Source organism: Fukomys damarensis, unplaced genomic scaffold (assembly GCF_012274545.1).
Source record: "Fukomys damarensis isolate Sample0158 unplaced genomic scaffold, DMR_v1.0_HiC HiC_scaffold_38, whole genome shotgun sequence".
Classification (NCBI taxonomy): Eukaryota; Metazoa; Chordata; class Mammalia; order Rodentia; family Bathyergidae; genus Fukomys; species Fukomys damarensis.
The window spans coordinates 39367880-39386088 of NW_022900950.1; the positions used below are offsets into that span (position 1 = coordinate 39367880).

The 18209-nt window shown below is 38.5% G+C and overlaps 1 protein-coding gene across 3 annotated transcripts in view; it reads right to left on the reverse strand.

The window, feature by feature from the left end:
• Positions 1-18209, reverse strand: part of Dclk1 (doublecortin like kinase 1) — a 336493-nt gene that overhangs the window by 7973 nt on the left and 310311 nt on the right. For 2 of the 3 annotated variants that reach the window (XM_010623927.1, XM_010623929.3), the window contains one exon: positions 10242-10355. In XM_010623927.1, coding sequence (XP_010622229.1) covers positions 10242-10355 — 114 coding nt within the window. Of the gene's footprint in view, positions 1-5261; positions 5336-10241; positions 10356-18209 lie in introns of all 3 variants that reach the window. The other variant, XM_010623928.2, reaches the window with a different exon arrangement.

Genomic DNA, 18209 nt, shown 5'->3' on the forward strand with positions numbered 1-18209 from the left:
GAAAAACTATGAAAATTTAAGACTTACTTTGACAATAGGCTTGCTCCTGGATTGCTAAAAATGGTACATTATCTAGAATATCTCACATGTGATTTGATTGCCCAAACTGCAAAGTACCTGCAACTGTTCAAATACATTTCTCCTGAAAATCAGTGGAAGAATGGTCCCTTCTCTGGTAAGTTCAATCACTCATTCATGAACTTAACCCATGTTTACTGGAGACTTTCCTGCCAGTGGAGGCAATTTTTAACAACCCAAATCCCTGATCTCATGAGCTTTGCATTCTTATAGGTGATGACTTTTAATTTAGACACATTTTCCCCTTGAAGAGGAGTTGGGAAAGTTTGTCTGGAAAGGGCCAGATAGTTAATATTTTAGGATTTTAGACCATATGTCTCTCTAGTATCACTATTTAGCTATGGTGCTGTGGGAAAAAAGCAGCCTCAGACAATTTGTAAATGGACATATGTGGCTGAGTTCAAATAAAACTACTCACTAAAATAAGAAAGAGGCTAGATTTGGCATATTGGCCACTTTTTACCAGACCTGCAAGGTGGGACAGCACTTTAATCTTCTACTTCACTGGGACTTTTGGCTCTGGCTACTTTAAGTAAAATTTGATATTACAAAAGCAATTTCTGAAAAAGAGAAATTGCTCAATAATTTTTACTCTAATCAGAGGATACAAAAAATTTATAATTCTACTTTAATAACAAATACTTTCATCTTGAGAGAAAATTTTCTCAGGAGAATCTTGCTCCACTGTGATTTTCTCCTGGAAATGAAAATACAAAGCAATCTTTTATGATTTCTGTTTTGGGATGACTTGTGAAAATCCTTACACACACACAAATCTGGAGGGTGGATAATAGTCTTCTACTTTTTAGAGGCAGGGAAATTGAAAATCAGAAAAATAACTTGCCCAAAGTCATTCTGCCAGGACAGACTGTATCCAAAACTAAATGTAAGCCTTCCTGACTCCAAAGCCCCCTTCTCTCCATCTATAGGGTTGCCAGTCTTTAAGCAAGACCATCTCATCTTGATCCTCAAGATTGTTTACTTTCTAAAAGTGGTATGTGGTTCACATGTAACTGAGAATTGTTTGACTCCAGTGTGTGGACATTTACACTCTTTCCTTACAAAATGTGTGCTAATAGTTAAGTTCTTTACATTCATTCCTACATGTTCACACTTGAACAAGTCTTAATCACATCACTGAACATCACTAAGGAACATTCTTGAAGTATGGCAGGAATGAATATGTAGAAGAAAGTGTAGATGTTTACTTTAAAGTCAAAAAGAGTTAAAGTAAATTCAAAGTAAATATGACACCACATAATAGTCAATCAATACTGAATCATCAGGAATCTCAGGAAAATGTATACAATCTCATTTCAGTTTACACCTACGGAGAAAGACTTGGAATGCCATGGCATTTTCTCTAACGACAAGTATATTAAGGTTTTAAAAAGACCCATATATTTTGTTGGAATCCTTTCTTAAGAGGCCTCTTACAACAAAGCAAAATGAAACAAAATCAAGCCTCAAACAGTGAGGCACCTTTTTGAGTTGGTGAAATAACAGAGATGATTCACTATTCCTATATTTCTTGCAGTGGCCTCTCATGATTCTGCAATAGATGTCCTGCTTGCTGGTCTCCTGAACTTCCTGGCCTAGCAACTCATCCGTAGGGGTATCCAGGTACAACTATAATGCTAATTGCAGGACTTTTCACAGACTTCTCTGCCATTGCAGTTAGAGTGGTTGTAAAGTTTAAATCTGTGCTTTTTCATGTGTTGACCCCTCTCCTACATAAACAGAAGGAGCCTCAGGAGGGGTTGGGTGGTGGCTAACCCCTTGCTGGGACAGAGTCATCTGCCCTTCCTTCTGGCAACCTCTGACATTCAGCAGGGAGCACATTCTCATTTGGCAGAGCAGAGCCTCAGCAACTGGCCACAAAATCCTACTGAGCTACTCCTGGCTGAGTTGCACTCCAGAAGCCTTCTCACTTCCTGCTGTAGTTCCTCCCTGGCTTTCCCTGGCACAGTCCTTGAAAACCTGCATTGAGCAAGACACATTTAACTGACCCCATTCCTTTTCACAACTGAGCATGCCAGCATTTAATAGCCTTGTAAAGACGGTGCACGGCTGCCACTGCTGTGCCTCATTACTCACTGCTTCAGGACAGTGTGGAATTCAATAAGCACATTTTAGTCACATCATGCCTGGGAACCCAACCACCCTTTGTCCTGGCTCATTCCCCATCTTATACAGCATTTTTAGCTTGTGTCTTGTTTTCACATTCATGTTATTTAATTGGGTTACCCAGGTCCCACTGTCATCTTGTTCTGTATGCTCAGCTGCAGAACTCTTTTCTGTGTGTTACTGGCCACACAACCTGCCACAGAGACAGCTTCACTTGAGAAATGTGACCACATCTCCTTTTACATAAGGGCAGCTTTTCAGGAAAGGAAATACGTAACAAGATGTAAATGTTTTCCGGTGGGGAAACATCATGGCTTCATGGTCTCCACAGGTGTGGAATAGTCCAGTGAGCTTGTTCCCGGGACCGTGTCCTCCCTGGACTCCGGGTGACAGGAGTAAAGTCTCCAGGATAAATGGCTCAACCAGGGGATGCTGCTCCCAGCTACAGCTTGGAAGTGGCTCTCTGTTAAGCGGCAGGAGGATGAAGGAGAAAAGGAGTAAAATGGACTCCCACCACTTCTCCTCAATCACCAAAAAGTCAATTAAGAGGATCACGCCAATTTGGGGCACCCCAAGGAGATGGCTTTTCCAGACTATGCCGATGTGAAATGCTTTACAAAGCGCAAGTGCGACTCCCAAGTGTTCTGCTCAGAGTAGTGAAAACAGCCACAAGCACTTGTAAACAAAACAATTGGGAGCAGGGATGTTTGCCTGTAATGACTGTTTATGTTGGAAAGTTGGCTGCCACCGTGGTTAGACAAATGTTCCCACTTCTGTGGAGATAAAAGGCCAGCATTTGCAATCAGCGAGGAGAGTGTGTTCATTCTGTGGCTAAATGGCATTATAAAACTTCCTAATTAAGCCTAGATGCCAATGAATTTTTAGCATCATTTCTCCAATTTAGCTTTACATACTGGGTGCCCTGTTTAGTACGGCATTAACTATAAACATTGTTGTTACTGCCCCCAGCTGGAAAACAGAGCAGTTTATGTGAGGAAGAAGAAAGAGATTATCTCCCATCTGCTCCTGCCCATTATTCAGGGATATGTCATTTTGTCTGCTGATGGGAACTATCACTAGGACTTTAGTTAAATAGCCTTTTATAGTTGAATTTGTTTATTAATTATTATGTTTACTTGGTACTTTGCTTCCACAAATTTAGCAATTTAATTTCTAAGGTATACTGTTTTTAATTAGATAGGTTTAGGTGTGCAATTTTTATTATACAAATATGCACAACTCTAATCGGACACACTAGATGCTATTTTTAATCATATATCAACTTTACACATATGCCTGGTTAATATGCCTGAGGATAGGAGATATACAATTAAAAAAAGGAAGGCACATGTTATGATTCAATTTATATAAAGCATAAAACCAGGCAAAGCTAATTAATGTGTATAGACTCAGGGGTCACGGTTTAACCCTGGGGCCAAGAGATCCTCCAGAATGGTCTGGGGAGAGGGTCCTGGGGTGCTCAGAATATTCTGCGCCTGATCTGGGAGCTGCTTACGGGGCCGTGATTGGGTTGTGAAATCCACTGGGATGTGCACGCATACATGTGCACACTTCTGGACGTGTATTTTCTTTCCGTAAAAAGGAAAGGACAGGTGGATCATCTTCCACAATAAAAAGTCAAAAGCAGAGTCTATATGAAGGCAAATTGTAATTAATTTACCCTCTGCCTCTCAAGAAAGGATCAGAAATAAAACAAAGTTCTTTCTACCTTAAAATGTGAATTTACTTAGGTAAATTAAAGGGTGGATATGCAACTCCTACATGCACACCAATGTGGGAGATAAAATAGCCTTCTCTATAAATATGATTTAAAAATATCTTGTGGAGGCTTGGGTGTTTTCTTATTTTAAACATATTTGAAAATCATCATGATTTTAGTGTATTTTGACTGTCAATCTCCTAAATCCTCTGTTTGGAATGTCTAATTATAGAAAAATAACTAGAACAAATTTGGAGGCTTCAAATATATTAAACATATATCCATTATGTACATACACACGTAATTTTTTCTCTTTGTTTTTCTTTGGTAAAAGTGGCAGTCTAATTCATGAAACAATGTCAGGCAAACACTATCACTGCCAGTAGGCTCCATCATGTGGATTTTTTCCTAGCAAACAGTAAGATGTGGAGCTTTACCTGGCGATCATTTCAGAGATGTTAAGATGTTAAATTCTAGGGAACTTCTCAGAGTTCATATCTAAAACCATCAAAAGCCATCCTGCTTGTGGGTAATTTAAAAATATACATGCACGCACACACAATGGCCCTTGCAGGAAATGCTAGGTCCATCGACTACAAAAGAAAACAGTGGGATAGGATTCTTAACCCAGTTACAAAAAATCAATACCTCCCATAGGCCTTTTTGCTTCAGTAGATAAGCCAGCTAAATAATCTGACAGTTACAAAATATTGAAAAGTAAATTCATGCAATAGCTAGTACATAGAGGGATTTCTAGGGGGGAGAGAGGCAACAATAAAACAAAAACAAAACAAAAAGGTGGAGAATTTGAAAACACAAGCTTACCAACACACACAATGCATTCTATAGCCCGCTGCATTTTGAGGTGCTTCTACTACTAAAGTGTAAATGCATTGTTTCATCCACCTAGGAAGGTCAAGGTTGGACTTGATGACTTTAAAATGACAGTATATACTTCTATAGAACATACACTGAGGTGCTATCGTTCTTTCATTTATTGAGGGACAGAAGAACACTGAAAATCATTGTCATAATTAGCAATATCAGGCAAATGCTTTGGCATTAGCACTAAATATACTGTCCTTTTAACCATAGGAAAATTAATACTGAGCATGTGCAATGGAAAGAAAGCTGGCAAATGTCAGTGTGAATAATGGGTGAAAAAAAGGAATGAGGGGGTGTGGCATCTCAATCAAGATTAAAATGAAACTGATAAAGCAGCATATGGACTGGATAACAAATCAAAAGCATGTTTATCCGCTGAAAGAACTGGTTAATGGAGACTGCCAGCACGTTGCCATGGAAACACTGACTGTTGAGCTGCACCATCTCATACCTTATCCAATACATTCCTGGTTGTTGGTAGTAGTCCAAAGACCCTGATCTCTTGATGGTAAACCCGTGGTCCAGCTGAGCAGAGAGAAATGGGGCAACTCAGTGGATCAACATTGAGCTGAAGAAGACTCCAGACCAAGCTGTTCTCCGTTAACTACATAGGTACATATACTGACGATGCCGCTTTTGCAGGGGAACTAGCTCATATCATAAATCTGCACATTGAAAATAGAAAGGCCAGAAAAGACACTACTCCCTCGTGAAAATCTTGGAGGCCAATTTGTTAGCATAGCTCTAGTTTGTCAAACAGGCTTTTGAATGCACATTTAATAATGTGCTCTCAATTTCAAAAGGTCTGAACACTTTTTCATATGCTATAGAATGAAAAATGCTTTGTAATTTAATAAAGTTTTGAAATCAGTTTTAGCCACCTAAGAGAAAGCAGATTGGACTCCGCCCCCCAAGTATTCCCCATTAATACTCTATTTAAATCTGAGGGTTTAGTAAATATAAAAGAAAAAGAATCAGGTTTTAAAACTCCCATAAATTTGGATTTTTTTTCTTTAAGAGTTGGTCTTTGAAAGCAGAGCTACCCTTAAAGGTGAATTCTAATTACATTCTGAACTAAAGAGATATAATATAAAAGTTAGTAAATTTTCTCTAGGAAAATAAAATTAAACTGAATATAATTATCACTGTATATCAAAAATGCATATACAAGGTGCATGCAATTAGAAAAAGGCACAATATATAGAAGACAGGATAAGTTTTCGAAGTTGTTCATCCCGGAATAAGTTGTTATCTTTTGACTAGCTGGGAATAAAAGGTTTAATCTCAAAACTAGGAGAAACAATAATCATGCTGTATATCTACTTCCCCATTCTGCTCGTGGTAAGATGCAGCAGCCTGAACACTTTTCTTTAGAGAGGGGTTCATGAGCTCTTTCAGGTGTTCTGCTAGTGTGATGCTGTTGACAGTTTTTACTTCTAAATTCACAAAGGTATTTCAAAAACAAGCCCCGGCACTAAGCATTTAAACTAAAAACTGCTTGGACGTCTTGGTGTTCTGATTTGAAATCAGGCTACCTCATTGTTCATGGAAAGAAACCTGAGGTTTTACTCTTTTAAAAACGTATATTTCGTTTTTTTTGTTTGTTTGTTTTTGCTTTTTTTTTTTTTTTTGAAATATATTTTTTCTTAGGAAGACGGCGTTTAACACAGGTTTAGTGCACAAAGTTGCCTACATAGTAACTAGTTCTCTACTGCCATCTAGAGGTGAAGTCTCATAGGACAGGCCATAAAATCTTTTCAGAAATAAGCTTCTCTGTATCACAATTATATGCATAGTGATTAGTATGGATTTGTTCAATTAGACTGAAATGCTCTATTTGCATGAGCAAAATGCAAAAGAAGAGCTTTAAAGCATTAGGAAAATTATCAGTTAAAATAATAAACAGCATTAAATGGGGAAAAATAAATTGGAACTGACATCTTAGTCATCGGTTCTTCATCAAGCTGAGCAAATCTAATAATGCCTCCCTCTCCTCCCTCAGCTCTCAAAAAGTACACCGTTAAAATGTCATCTCTAATTCCATTTTAAGTCTATAAATTGCATTTTAATAATCTTTTGTTTCCCTTTCTCCTGTGTGTGTGTGTGTGTGTGTGTGTGCTTTAAATCTCCCAAATATGTACTGGGAAAGGTAGCAGAGGGACAGTGGCATCTTTCTAAGATAAAATGTTGCAATTCGACTGAGAACAATGAGTCTCCATCTAATCCCATTGCTTGACCCAATGTCAAAAGGTCTTTCCTCCTTTCAGAAGGGCCGGGTGATGCCCAGGAAACTTCAGGTAGTAATTTCTCTCCTAGATAGCTCAAGGCCTTTGTGCAACCTCCCTATAAAGTTATCATATGTCCTTTTCTTGGTCTTAATAGTGTAAGGAGTGGGAAACAGAGAAGGAAAAAATGACAACATGAACAAAAACACCATGGTTCAGACTACTAGTACATGTTAAATTACACACAGGTCATTATTACACTGTGAGTAGAGTGTGTGTTATGACAGTGTGCTTTTTGTCACTGTAAGAAAGAATAAATTCCTTTATAAGCATGAATGACCTCTAGCAGGTAGTTAGTGTTCTAACTAAGGAAAGGGAAGTTCCTGGTAAAGACTAATGATTTATTTGTTGACTTCCTATATGAATAAAAACAAACTGGCACTACAATCTAAATTGTTTAAAAAATTTTAAAGGTGTATATGCTTTTCAAATAGTCAGTCTTGGGATAGAGGCAGTTTAAAATAAAATAAATTATTGTATAGATTCCAAGGAGAGAATATTTGCCCAGGAAAAACTGTGTGAATAAGATTTATGCTGAAATTAATTTTTATACATCTATGACATGGTAAGTCAATGATTATAACGAATTAATAAATTGTCAAATGGTCTTTATAGAACATGCTGTTTATAAATGATATTTTTTCTATCTTTCCCTTATATTCTGCCTCACTATAAAATTATTTTTGGGCAGTTATACTTGAATTTGAAATGGAATATTATTTAATGCCAGGACTCCTTTATCTTGAGAGAGAGACACCTAATACTTGGTCTTTGCACTCTAAAAATGGGGAAAATATATATGGATTTGTGCACTGCTATTCCAATTTCTAATTTGCAGCCCTCCCTGGGACTCATGACCTCTTTGGGATTCTTGCGGAGAGCAGGGACTTTTTTGAGAGAAAGTACTCTGGGAAAGGTGGCTAAATGCACATAATATATGGCAGATAATTTTCTCGTGAAACAGCCTCTAAAATTTACATTGATTTTTTTTGTACTACAAATATTAATGACAGTAATTAACATGTGGATTGTGCTCAAGAGGTGACAAGACACGTTTCAAGATGCTTTTCAAAAACAGCCAATTAATTTGAGAATGAGTTAATAATTAAAAAAAACTTTGTAGGGGTGAAAAAACATTAAATAAGCATGCAGGAAATGTGTAACTCAGCATTACGCAGGCCACTTCACAATTTATAAAAAAACAGTTTGTTCATTTTTCATGGAAAACATGCTGGAATTGAACTGAGAAATTTGCACTAAAAATTGCATTCAAAATGGTTCAATTATGATAGTTAGAAAAAAAATCAGTGGACCTCTGACAAATACTAACTGGAGTGTTTTTTGAGATACATTTAGATGAAGGTTTAATAAATGCCTAAGAATCAGCTTTCAGAATTTATTCACATTTGATTAAAATAGGACTTCCCCTTAAAGATATGTTATTTGTAAATTGGAAAACTGCCCTGAAGTTTTGGCCCTTACTCATTGTAGGCCTCCCAGAATACTGTGAACAAATCATTACCAAACAACCAAGGCAAACTTAACTGAAAACTAATGAAAATAAAAGACCAGGTAAAAAGAAAGCAAAAAGAAAATGACAAAAGTGGAAAAGGCACTCTCCCTAGCAGTGGTAGGCCCTGAGCAGGAGCAGAAAAGCAGTCCTTTTCATGGACAAGCGTGCTGGCAGCCTGTTCCAAAAGAAAACCATGCACAATTGGAATCAAGCATTGGAATACTTGCATCTTGGATGAACAATGAAAACAGAGCATAGAAGATTTGATTTGGTTGAACATCATGGTGAGATTGTGACTTACAAAAATTACTGACTGAATATCAGCTGATAAAGTGCACTGACCATCTAGAAAGAACTAGAGAGGACAAGAAGAACAACTTGAAATTTAAAAAATTCAGCACCTCAGAGGAGCATCTGAGAGTATGCATCCTAGTTAGCACCGTCTGTTTACTCATGTGCCAGTTACCCATGAACATGGAATTCTTTATTGAAAAGGTTCAACTGGGAAACAGGAAATGCAAACAGTACACATTGTATGTATGCGTGCATTTGTACCATTCCCAAATTCTGGAAGCCCGTATTCAAATATTTAGTAACCCAGATCTGGTTGTGTCCAGTAGGTCATTTATTTCTCTTTAGTTTTATTTGGAGCTCTAGCAAAGCCAAAAAGAAGAAAGAAAAAAAGGAAATAAAATAGAACTACCCATAGAAGGAGTTAAATATTCAGTATTGCTCAGGAGCATGAGGGAATGTTGAATGGCATAAATAATTTCTAAAAATTTGACATCATAATGTCTTAAGTTCATTTTCAGGAAAAAACCAGCTCAAGTGATTTTCACATTGAATGTGCTTTTAACATTTACATACTCTGGAAAAAAGAGGAAATTATTAAAAACTCAAGTAATCTGGGACTTAACTATATTTACCTTAGAATATAATACCAGGAAGTATGAGGTTTCATTATTCCTTGGTCCAATTTAATCTTTGCCTAGAGCAGCTATCAAATTGCATGTAATGTATGTCTGCACACACAGAACAGAACAGCAACAAAAAAATCTCGTGCAGCCGAATCAATACAATGGTAAATGTTAAAGGACTTCCAACTTTAAGAACAGAAATTTATCAGGAGCAAAAATATTGGGTGTTCAAATCAAGTCAGTCTCACTGACAATCTTATGGTGTAAGCTCTCTGCAATGTTTTGGCTTTACTCTAGGTGCAGTATAAAGATCAGCAGTGTTCCATTGTTCCTCTGCTGTATTGTCTCTCTCAGCTTCCCTTTCCTTCTAGGTCTTGGCAAAAAGAGCACTAAACTCTTCTTCTCGAGAGCCAAAAAGTTAGTATTGGCACAGAGTCCAGTGTGGGGGAAGTTTTACTTTTAAAAAAATAAATCATGAAACTAATATATACTGCAAGATACCCCGGAGGTGTTGGATAATGATTTGACACCCAGGGAAATGATCTGTAAAAACACACTCATATATACAGCCCCACACCGCCTCTTGTGCATTAAGTGGTAGAGCTGTCTAAAGAAATGACCCATTCTGCTGTCTCTGGGTGGAATCCCCTGAGTAACGCATGTCTCTTAGGCAGGTTGCTTTTAAAAAGTTAGAGGTGGTTATTTCAGATGCTTACTGCTATGACAGAAACTCCGGCTGCAGTGCTGTTCGGCTTGGGGCCTGTGTTGAAATGCTTCTTTATCTTTCCAGCTACTGACAGCTGATGTTCATTTTCTGGGAGGCCATCATCCTGGAGAGGAGAAAGAAGAAGGAAGGAAGGAGGGAAGGAGGGAGGAGAAATTAAATGAGATTCATGGGAAATGAAGCCAGATTCTTCTAGTCCCAAACTGTGATCTTAGAATTCAAAGATGTCAGATACAAGCCAGCCAAGGATTGCTCGTGAAAACCTGTTGTTGGAAGTATTTTTCAAGGTCTTATTCATGTTTCTGTTTTACAATTAATGTTCTCGGCGTTACCTGAATTTCAGAGATTTGTTTCTAAATTAAATATATACATTAAAGAGAAACTTAATGCAGACAACTTTCCCTAAAATCAGCATGCACACACTTTCCCTCCTTCCACCCATCATGGAGACCCAAAGCCAAGAACGCTGGCAGAGCTGGGCTCATACAGGCTGTAAATAAACTCAGGTTTGTTCTACCGCTACTCAACTGGCTATTCTAAAATCCCAGACAACCTTTCAGGCAGAGTTTTTCCTCAAGTTTAAAATGCTCCTTGTGGCCATCAAACTCTCTGTTACTATGACAAATTCCACATCGGAGCTCATTTTAATGAAAGCTTCTGCTCTCTGTTGTAACCATCTATGACTGAGGCTGGACAAATTGCTCTCTTGTAATAAATACTGTTAGATTAACAAGAAGCAGGAGCTTAAGTATATGGTGCCACTTGCTAGCTCACTGTAAAAAGGCTGCACAATTATTATGTACTACAAATATGTATTAATAAAAAAGTTTTAAGGCTGCATGATTTTAAAAGGCTGACACTATATTTTGTTCACTATGTAATTCCTAGGTCTTGGCATAGTGCCTTGGCCCATAGTAGCTGCTTAATAAATATAAATGGATGAATAGAGTATTTGTAGCTATCTGTTAAACCCAAAATACTGGCAAATCTTCCAATGCCATTCCTCATTTTTCTTCTCTCCTTCCTCTCTATCATTATGGACATCATTTCTATTCACAAAAATAAATCTGCAGCTCCCCAACATGACTGCTTGCTCATTTCGAATGGCTGTTTTATTTATATGGCGTTTACTCCTTCCTTCAGAGCTTTGCCATTCATTTATTTAATGGACATTAACTGCATATTTACAGGGTACCAGGCATTGTGGTAGGTATGGGGAAACTATAGTGAGAAATATAAGAATGGTCCTGTACTTTGGGTTCTTGTGGTCCCCTTTTCCTTGAAAACTTGAGTTTGAATGACCTGTTTCAAGACATTTTTCCTCAAGTAAATGTAATCCAGTCTAATGATGCTTCTATAAATCCCTAAAGCTTTTTCATTATATGAATTTACATTACTTCCATTTTTCAGTATTAAGAGATTATCTGTCTATTTATCTATGTCTATCCATCCACCTTTGCCCTTGCCCTTTTGGGTCATATTTTGTTCTCTCTGTCTTTCTCTTTGTTTCTTTCTGCCCCTCCACCCCTATGTGTGTTTGGTATGGAACTCAGAGTCTTCCCACTCACCTACATCCCTAGTTCTTTTCTTAATTTTTAAATTTTGAGATACTAAGATCTTGCTGAGATACTAAGTTGCCTAGGCTGGACTTGAACTTGTGATCCTCCTGCCTCAGCCTTCCAGAATGCTGAGATTATAGGTGTATGCCACCACATCTGGCAAGTTTTCAATAATCTTTAATACAAGCACTTGGTATAGTATCCTGAACATAGTGGGTATTCTCACTTTACAATATTCTTGCACTTATGGATTAATGGCCAGAAGAAGGGATAACTAATGTTTATTAAGACACATCTAAAACCAAATGTGGAGGAAGAAAACAATACAGAATGTATTTTTTAAAATTCTATATTGTGGAAAGAGTCAGAAATAAAGTGAACATCACTTAGAGTGAGATAATACTGGGGAAACATTGGAAACAGGGACATATGACGTCTCCACTATGAGAGGGTGTGTTAGGAATGGAAGGCTATGGAAGAAAGAAATGATCTCTGCCTGCTAGAACCCTGCAGGCTAACTAGGACAGGGAGAACACCCAGACCATGTTGAATAATAAAATAGATCAGAAACATAAGAAAGAATTGTCACAGGTGGCTTCACAGCCTCATGGCTTGGCTAGAAACCCCAAGGGAACTCGGGGGAGAGAGGACCTGTGTCCCACTGAGAGCAGTCAGAACAGACTTTGAGGAAGGATCTGGGGTCTAACTTTGTCCTTCCTGATGGGTAGAATGTGACAGGCAGAGAGGAGGGAAAGTGGTCTTTTGCTGTACACGGTATGGGAACAGGAAGCCACAGGCATGTTTGCCAAACAATGGTTCAACCAGATCATGTCTAGGAAAGAGATCACATGGAAGAGTAGTGGGGGACAAAGTCAAAGAATAGGAAAAGACCGACCATGAATGAGTACTAAAAGATACCAGGAGTGAAGTCTTAGTCTGAATTAGGAATAAAGCAATGCTTCCTAATGTCAGTGTAGGACCTGTGAAATACTTCTCTACCCAGGAATTCATACAGTATATATCCAGTTTCTGACTGCACAAGTGAAAGAAAAGCTGGATGATCACCACAAAGAATTAGAACTACATGGTTCAGAGTTTTAACATAAGGGTGAATTCAAAGCTGTATATAAATACTTTTTTTTTTTTTTTAAATGGTGGATGAAAAACAGGCCCCTGGAATTTAAGCCAGATGAACACCCTTGGAGTCTATGTTAGAATTTTTGAGGGTATTTAAACATTTGACAAGGCATGAAATGATGCTGAAGGTCTTGCAAACACTGGCATCGTGCCCCTGGCATAGTTTGGGCTCTGCCTGAATGAAAGGGCCTACCCTGAGACAGTGGTGCCCCAGCAGGGCTCACCCCAACATTGTGCTTGCGGTTCTAACCAATTCTTAGGAGAGTTTCAGGCCACCTTGAGCAAAAACGTTGAGACCGGGAAGCAGATCAGGGGAAGATTCTTTTTAGGACAAAAGAAACTTGTGTGTACTTGTGTCTCAGGATAAGAAACTAGTGGAAAATGAGAGTGGGGGAGACAGGAGAGAGGGGTCAAGACAAGGAGGGAGGGTAGCAGGGAAGCCCTCTGACCCGGGAGATTTACATAGTTCTGTGAGGCCACAGGAAACAAGTACAAATGGGTGGGACCGTTTGGAGGTAGAGGGAGGCAATTTAAAAGAGGAAGACAGGCAGAGGAAGGTAGGTAAGGCTTACTTGTTCAGGAGTCCTGTGCCAAGGACACACACAGATGATCTCTATCATCCTCACAGTAGTGTTTACTACATGCATTAGTCCCATTGTGAAGATGAGCAAGACGGAGGCTTAGCAAGGTGAAATCATTTGCTCAAGTTCACACAGCTACAAAGCAATCTAGCCAGGACTCAGCCAGGTCTGAAACTATGTTCTTTCTACCACGCCACGTTGGATTCCCTGGCACGGCGTCCAGCTACCAAAGATCTCCAGAAGTGTGAAGCAAAAATGATTAATGAATCATTTTTTCCATGACGAAAATCATACAGTAGTGAGGGAGAATGAGAATTGAATTAGAGGTTGAAAAAAAGAAAAGCAGAGTATTTGGATAGGACTTAATGGAGCCTGGGAAGCATTTGGAGGTCAATAAAAGGGATGCTGAGCATGTCAGAGGAAAGTTCCTGTGGGATGCAGTTAGAAACTTCTACGTCAAATGAAGATGGAGCGTTCACTTATCTGGCATGTGTTGACTTGGCCTAATGGGGTCGGGGCTCCGGACCTTGCATAGGGAGGCAGTGCTGGAGGCCTGGCTGACACTGGATGGAAGCTAGTTGCATTTTGTCAGTGGTGAGTCTGTGATTGGCATAGGCTGTGTTAGCAGCTTGGGTGCAAATAAGGAGAAAGAAAGACAGCTAGGTTTCCAGAGAAGCAGCCCCTGTTTGACTTTCTGAGGAAGATTCATCTCTTGTTATACAATCTCACCACCTCCTCCCTCCCGCCATTAGCATCTTCGCCAGAAATACTTTTACCTGGCTTTTGCCCCCTGCTGGGTCTCAAGCTAAGAGGTTTTTGTTTGTTTGTTTGTTTGTTTTTTCCTTACCACCTCACAATGGACTTCCTTATCACTTCCCAGCTGTGTTCAGGTCCTAATCTCCCATCAAACTCCTAGCAACTCTTTCCGATGGCAGGGCCTGGATATTCAGGTGAAGCTTTGTGCTTCCCTGGGGTTATTGGTTCACATCAAGGAAATGAACATAATGAAAGAACTCTTACAAAGTTGTCAGAGTTGCTTTTGACTTCATAACTTAAAACGTTTCAGGATTTTTCCCCCCAGTGAAATAAGGCGTCTCAGCTAGAGGATGTAAACATACACACACACACAATGGCAATGAAAAAGTCTGCAGCATTGTTTGATAAAAATTCAAATGCTTTCAGCATAATTGGATTGAAAGACACAAACAACTGACTTTGCAGGATCTAATCCATACCTGAGCCATGCAGATTGATAGGGGAGATTTAGCTAACTTACTGTCTTGCATTGATAAAAGAAATAGGGCCATTAAACATACATTTTATGTATATATCTTTATCACCATTATTCTGAATAGATTGTGTGCCAAAAATATGCTATGAATTTTCTAAACATGACAAACCTGGCAGTATTTTACAAATAGTTATAGTATTATTACCATACGTTCTGGTTTGGGAGTACTTTCTGAAGTTTGACACAGGCTGGCTGTGGTTTGAGGTTAGTGGTTTTTGATTTAGAAATTCCCATCCACTACTTGGCAGAGCATTGCAACTGACAAGAACAAAATTAGTTTGCAAAATGGAAAATGAACTCTCACAGCTGTCTGCAGGAGACCTAGCCTCCTGACCTCTGTTCTCTCAGGGTCGCTGGGGAAGAGTGTGGGGAGGGCTTCGGGGCTCGGATGTGAAGTCGCTCAGTAGAGTGAATTCCCCTCTTTCCTTGGGGAAACCACCTCAGGAGCCATGCATTAGAAACCCTGCTCCCCTTACAGAGTTTTGGTTTTGAATCACGGATCTGGTTTCCAGTCTGTTTCTCGCCAGACTCTATTATTAAAAATATCTGTAGATTTATGAGAAGATGGCAGCCTCGTGAAGTTTACTACCAGAATATTCTGCTTTAGTTTAAAACAATTCCAAGTTCATTAGTGTACTCTTCAGAAGCAGCTCCATTTCGCCTCCCAGTGTGCAGCCCTGATCTCGCTAACCATCGCCAGCTGCACAGCACCCCGTACCTGGGACCCTCTTCAGCATGGTCCTGGCCAATCTTAATTTACTTCACATTTTCTTCCCAAGTGTATAATTCACACTACACCTGGGGAGAAAATGTGAAGTAAATTAGGATCTACCTTGGAGCAAGGAGAGGAAAAGATTTTTGCCCAAGTGAAAAGAGAAATTCCATGCCATCATTTATAATTTATGAATATAGATAAGTGGTTTCATATATTATTACAATGTTATTGGGGTTCACTTAATTTCTAATAAATTCCACCAGTACAATAAAATGAATGCATCTATATTTTTGTTTCATAGGGCTGAGTTTTATTAATCAGCATGTAATATCCTGGGAGATATCCAGGTCCTTGTTTTGTTCTTCTTTTCCTCCTTGGTTTTTCTCTTTTGGAATATCTTGGGTTAGTAGTTTTTCAAAAAAGTAGGTAGAATAATAGGGTAAAGTAAAATTTGAAGCCCAGGAAGGCAATAAAACCCCTTGAATTCATAGTTTCCATTTCTTTCCTATGCTGAGTATTCATGGCTCCCATCATGGTCCTGAATTCATTTTTTTTTTTTAAATCTGTTTCTATTCTAGGGACTCTAATCATGTCTTTTATTCTGCTCATGATCTCTGTAGTTATTTGGGAAATGTTTCTGTTCTGAATTTTTCTAGAGCTTCACTCATCTGTTTTGTTACTTCCTGTGCTATCGGTTCAGGATGTCCAGGTGGTTGATTATCAGACTTTTCCACCTTGTTTCCCCAGAATTTACCTTTGGTGAGCTGGAAGACTGTGTCTTGCTTACATGTCTTTTCATTTCTATTATTGTTGCTGGTAGAGTCCTTGGTGTGAAAAACTAAAAGTGTAAATAAGGATCAAAATGTATAACTGATCTTTTTTAATAGGAAGAAAAGGTCTAAAAGAGTAGGAGAAGTGGGAGGAGTAAGGGAAAGGTAAAAAGGGAAAAGAAAAAAATATTAGAAAAGGAAAAACACAAAAACAATGTCTTTGTAAACAGGGAAGGGTGGAGGGAGTGAAGGGAGGGCTGGGAATGGGGAAAAAAAGATAAGAACCAAGGTAAATCATGTAATGGTACAAGATCCCAATGATGAATGTAACTATATTGTATACCTAAAATGTACCAATAAATAAAAAAAAAAAAGAAAAAAAGAAAACCCCTTGAATTGGTTACATAATTGGGCTTATTCAAACTAGTTCTTTTTACTAAAAAAAGATTTTCAAACTTGCTCCCATATATGAATCACATGGGAGCCTTTAAAAGTCCTGATGTACAGATGCCCATACAGGCAATTGAGTCAGAATTCAGCGAGGCATAGTAAGCACGTGCCTGTGATCCTCACATCCTGGGAGACTGAGGCAAGAAGAATATTATTTCAAGCCCAGTCTGGACAATTTAGCAACATAATGAGACTGAGTCACACACAAAAAAAATATATGTTGGGAATATAGTTTAGTGTGAAGGTCCTAGGTTCATGTACTATTACCAAAACAAAACAACTAAATAAAAATAAAATCAGAAGAATCTCTGTGGACAAGTCCTGGGAATAAGACCCTATGCTAGAAACTCTATTGAGATTCACGCTGGACTCCTTTGTACCTCAGGTTCCTCAACAGTAAACTTAAGAAGATAATTTGAGGTAAAAATAGATTCATTCAGGTACAATGCCCTAGACTATCAGGGGAACAGCATGGGCTTTGGTGGGTCAACATTTTAAAGACAAAAATGCAATGAAAGTAATATGTTTAAAATATAATGATGCTAATTTGGTACTAAGTGACTCAAACTTTACCTCAATTCCTAGAATGGTCAAGATATATCACTGCCTATTCCATTCCTATATGTCCCCAAACTCCATGGTTCTCCACTAGCTATCCAGTAAGGCAAATAAATTAAGCATGCCTCTGGCTCATTGTTACCATCCACGACAGACCTGGCTTGTGATCCTTGCAGGCCAAGGACTCTGAGGAGCAGGACAGGGTCTGTATCCAGAATGTATTAAAAATAAATGAGCACTCAGAAGAGGCCTCTGGAATGAGGTTGAAATAAGTGGCTTGTGCTGACTCGATTTTTCAATTCTATCGCCTCAGGCTCTATTTTCTTTTTTATAAGAGGCCACCTTTTCAATTTCTAGTGTGCCAGGTAGAAAGGTCATGATATCAGTGATAGAGAAAATTAGAACTAATGAGTGCACAGGAAGAGCTTTCTGCTGACTTCCTCAGGGTTCACATAATTATTATTACTTTTCTTTCCCTTAGGGGGCATCCTTTTGTGTTGCTCAGATATAATTTGATTGCCAAATGCAAAATGTCTTATTAAATGGGTATCCTTTTAAATAACTAATTTATTTATTTGGATGGCTTTATCTTTTGTGTTTTGCACTTGGAGACCTAAACAGATACTTTTTTTTTCTGTTGTGAGACAAAGAAATTAAGCACTTTTCTGATTTAGCTGCTATGTAAAAATAATTTCAAAAGTAAAGTACTCAGCTTTTACACCAAGTTCTTGTTTTTATTTTGAGACCAGATCTTGCTAAGTCACTACATTATCCAGGCTGGGCTCAATTTTGCGATTCTCCTGCCTCAGACTTCTAGAGTGCTGGGATTATAGGCATATGTCACCACACCCAGCTACTTCAAGCTTTTTTTTTTTTCTTTTTTTTTTTTTTTAGACAGG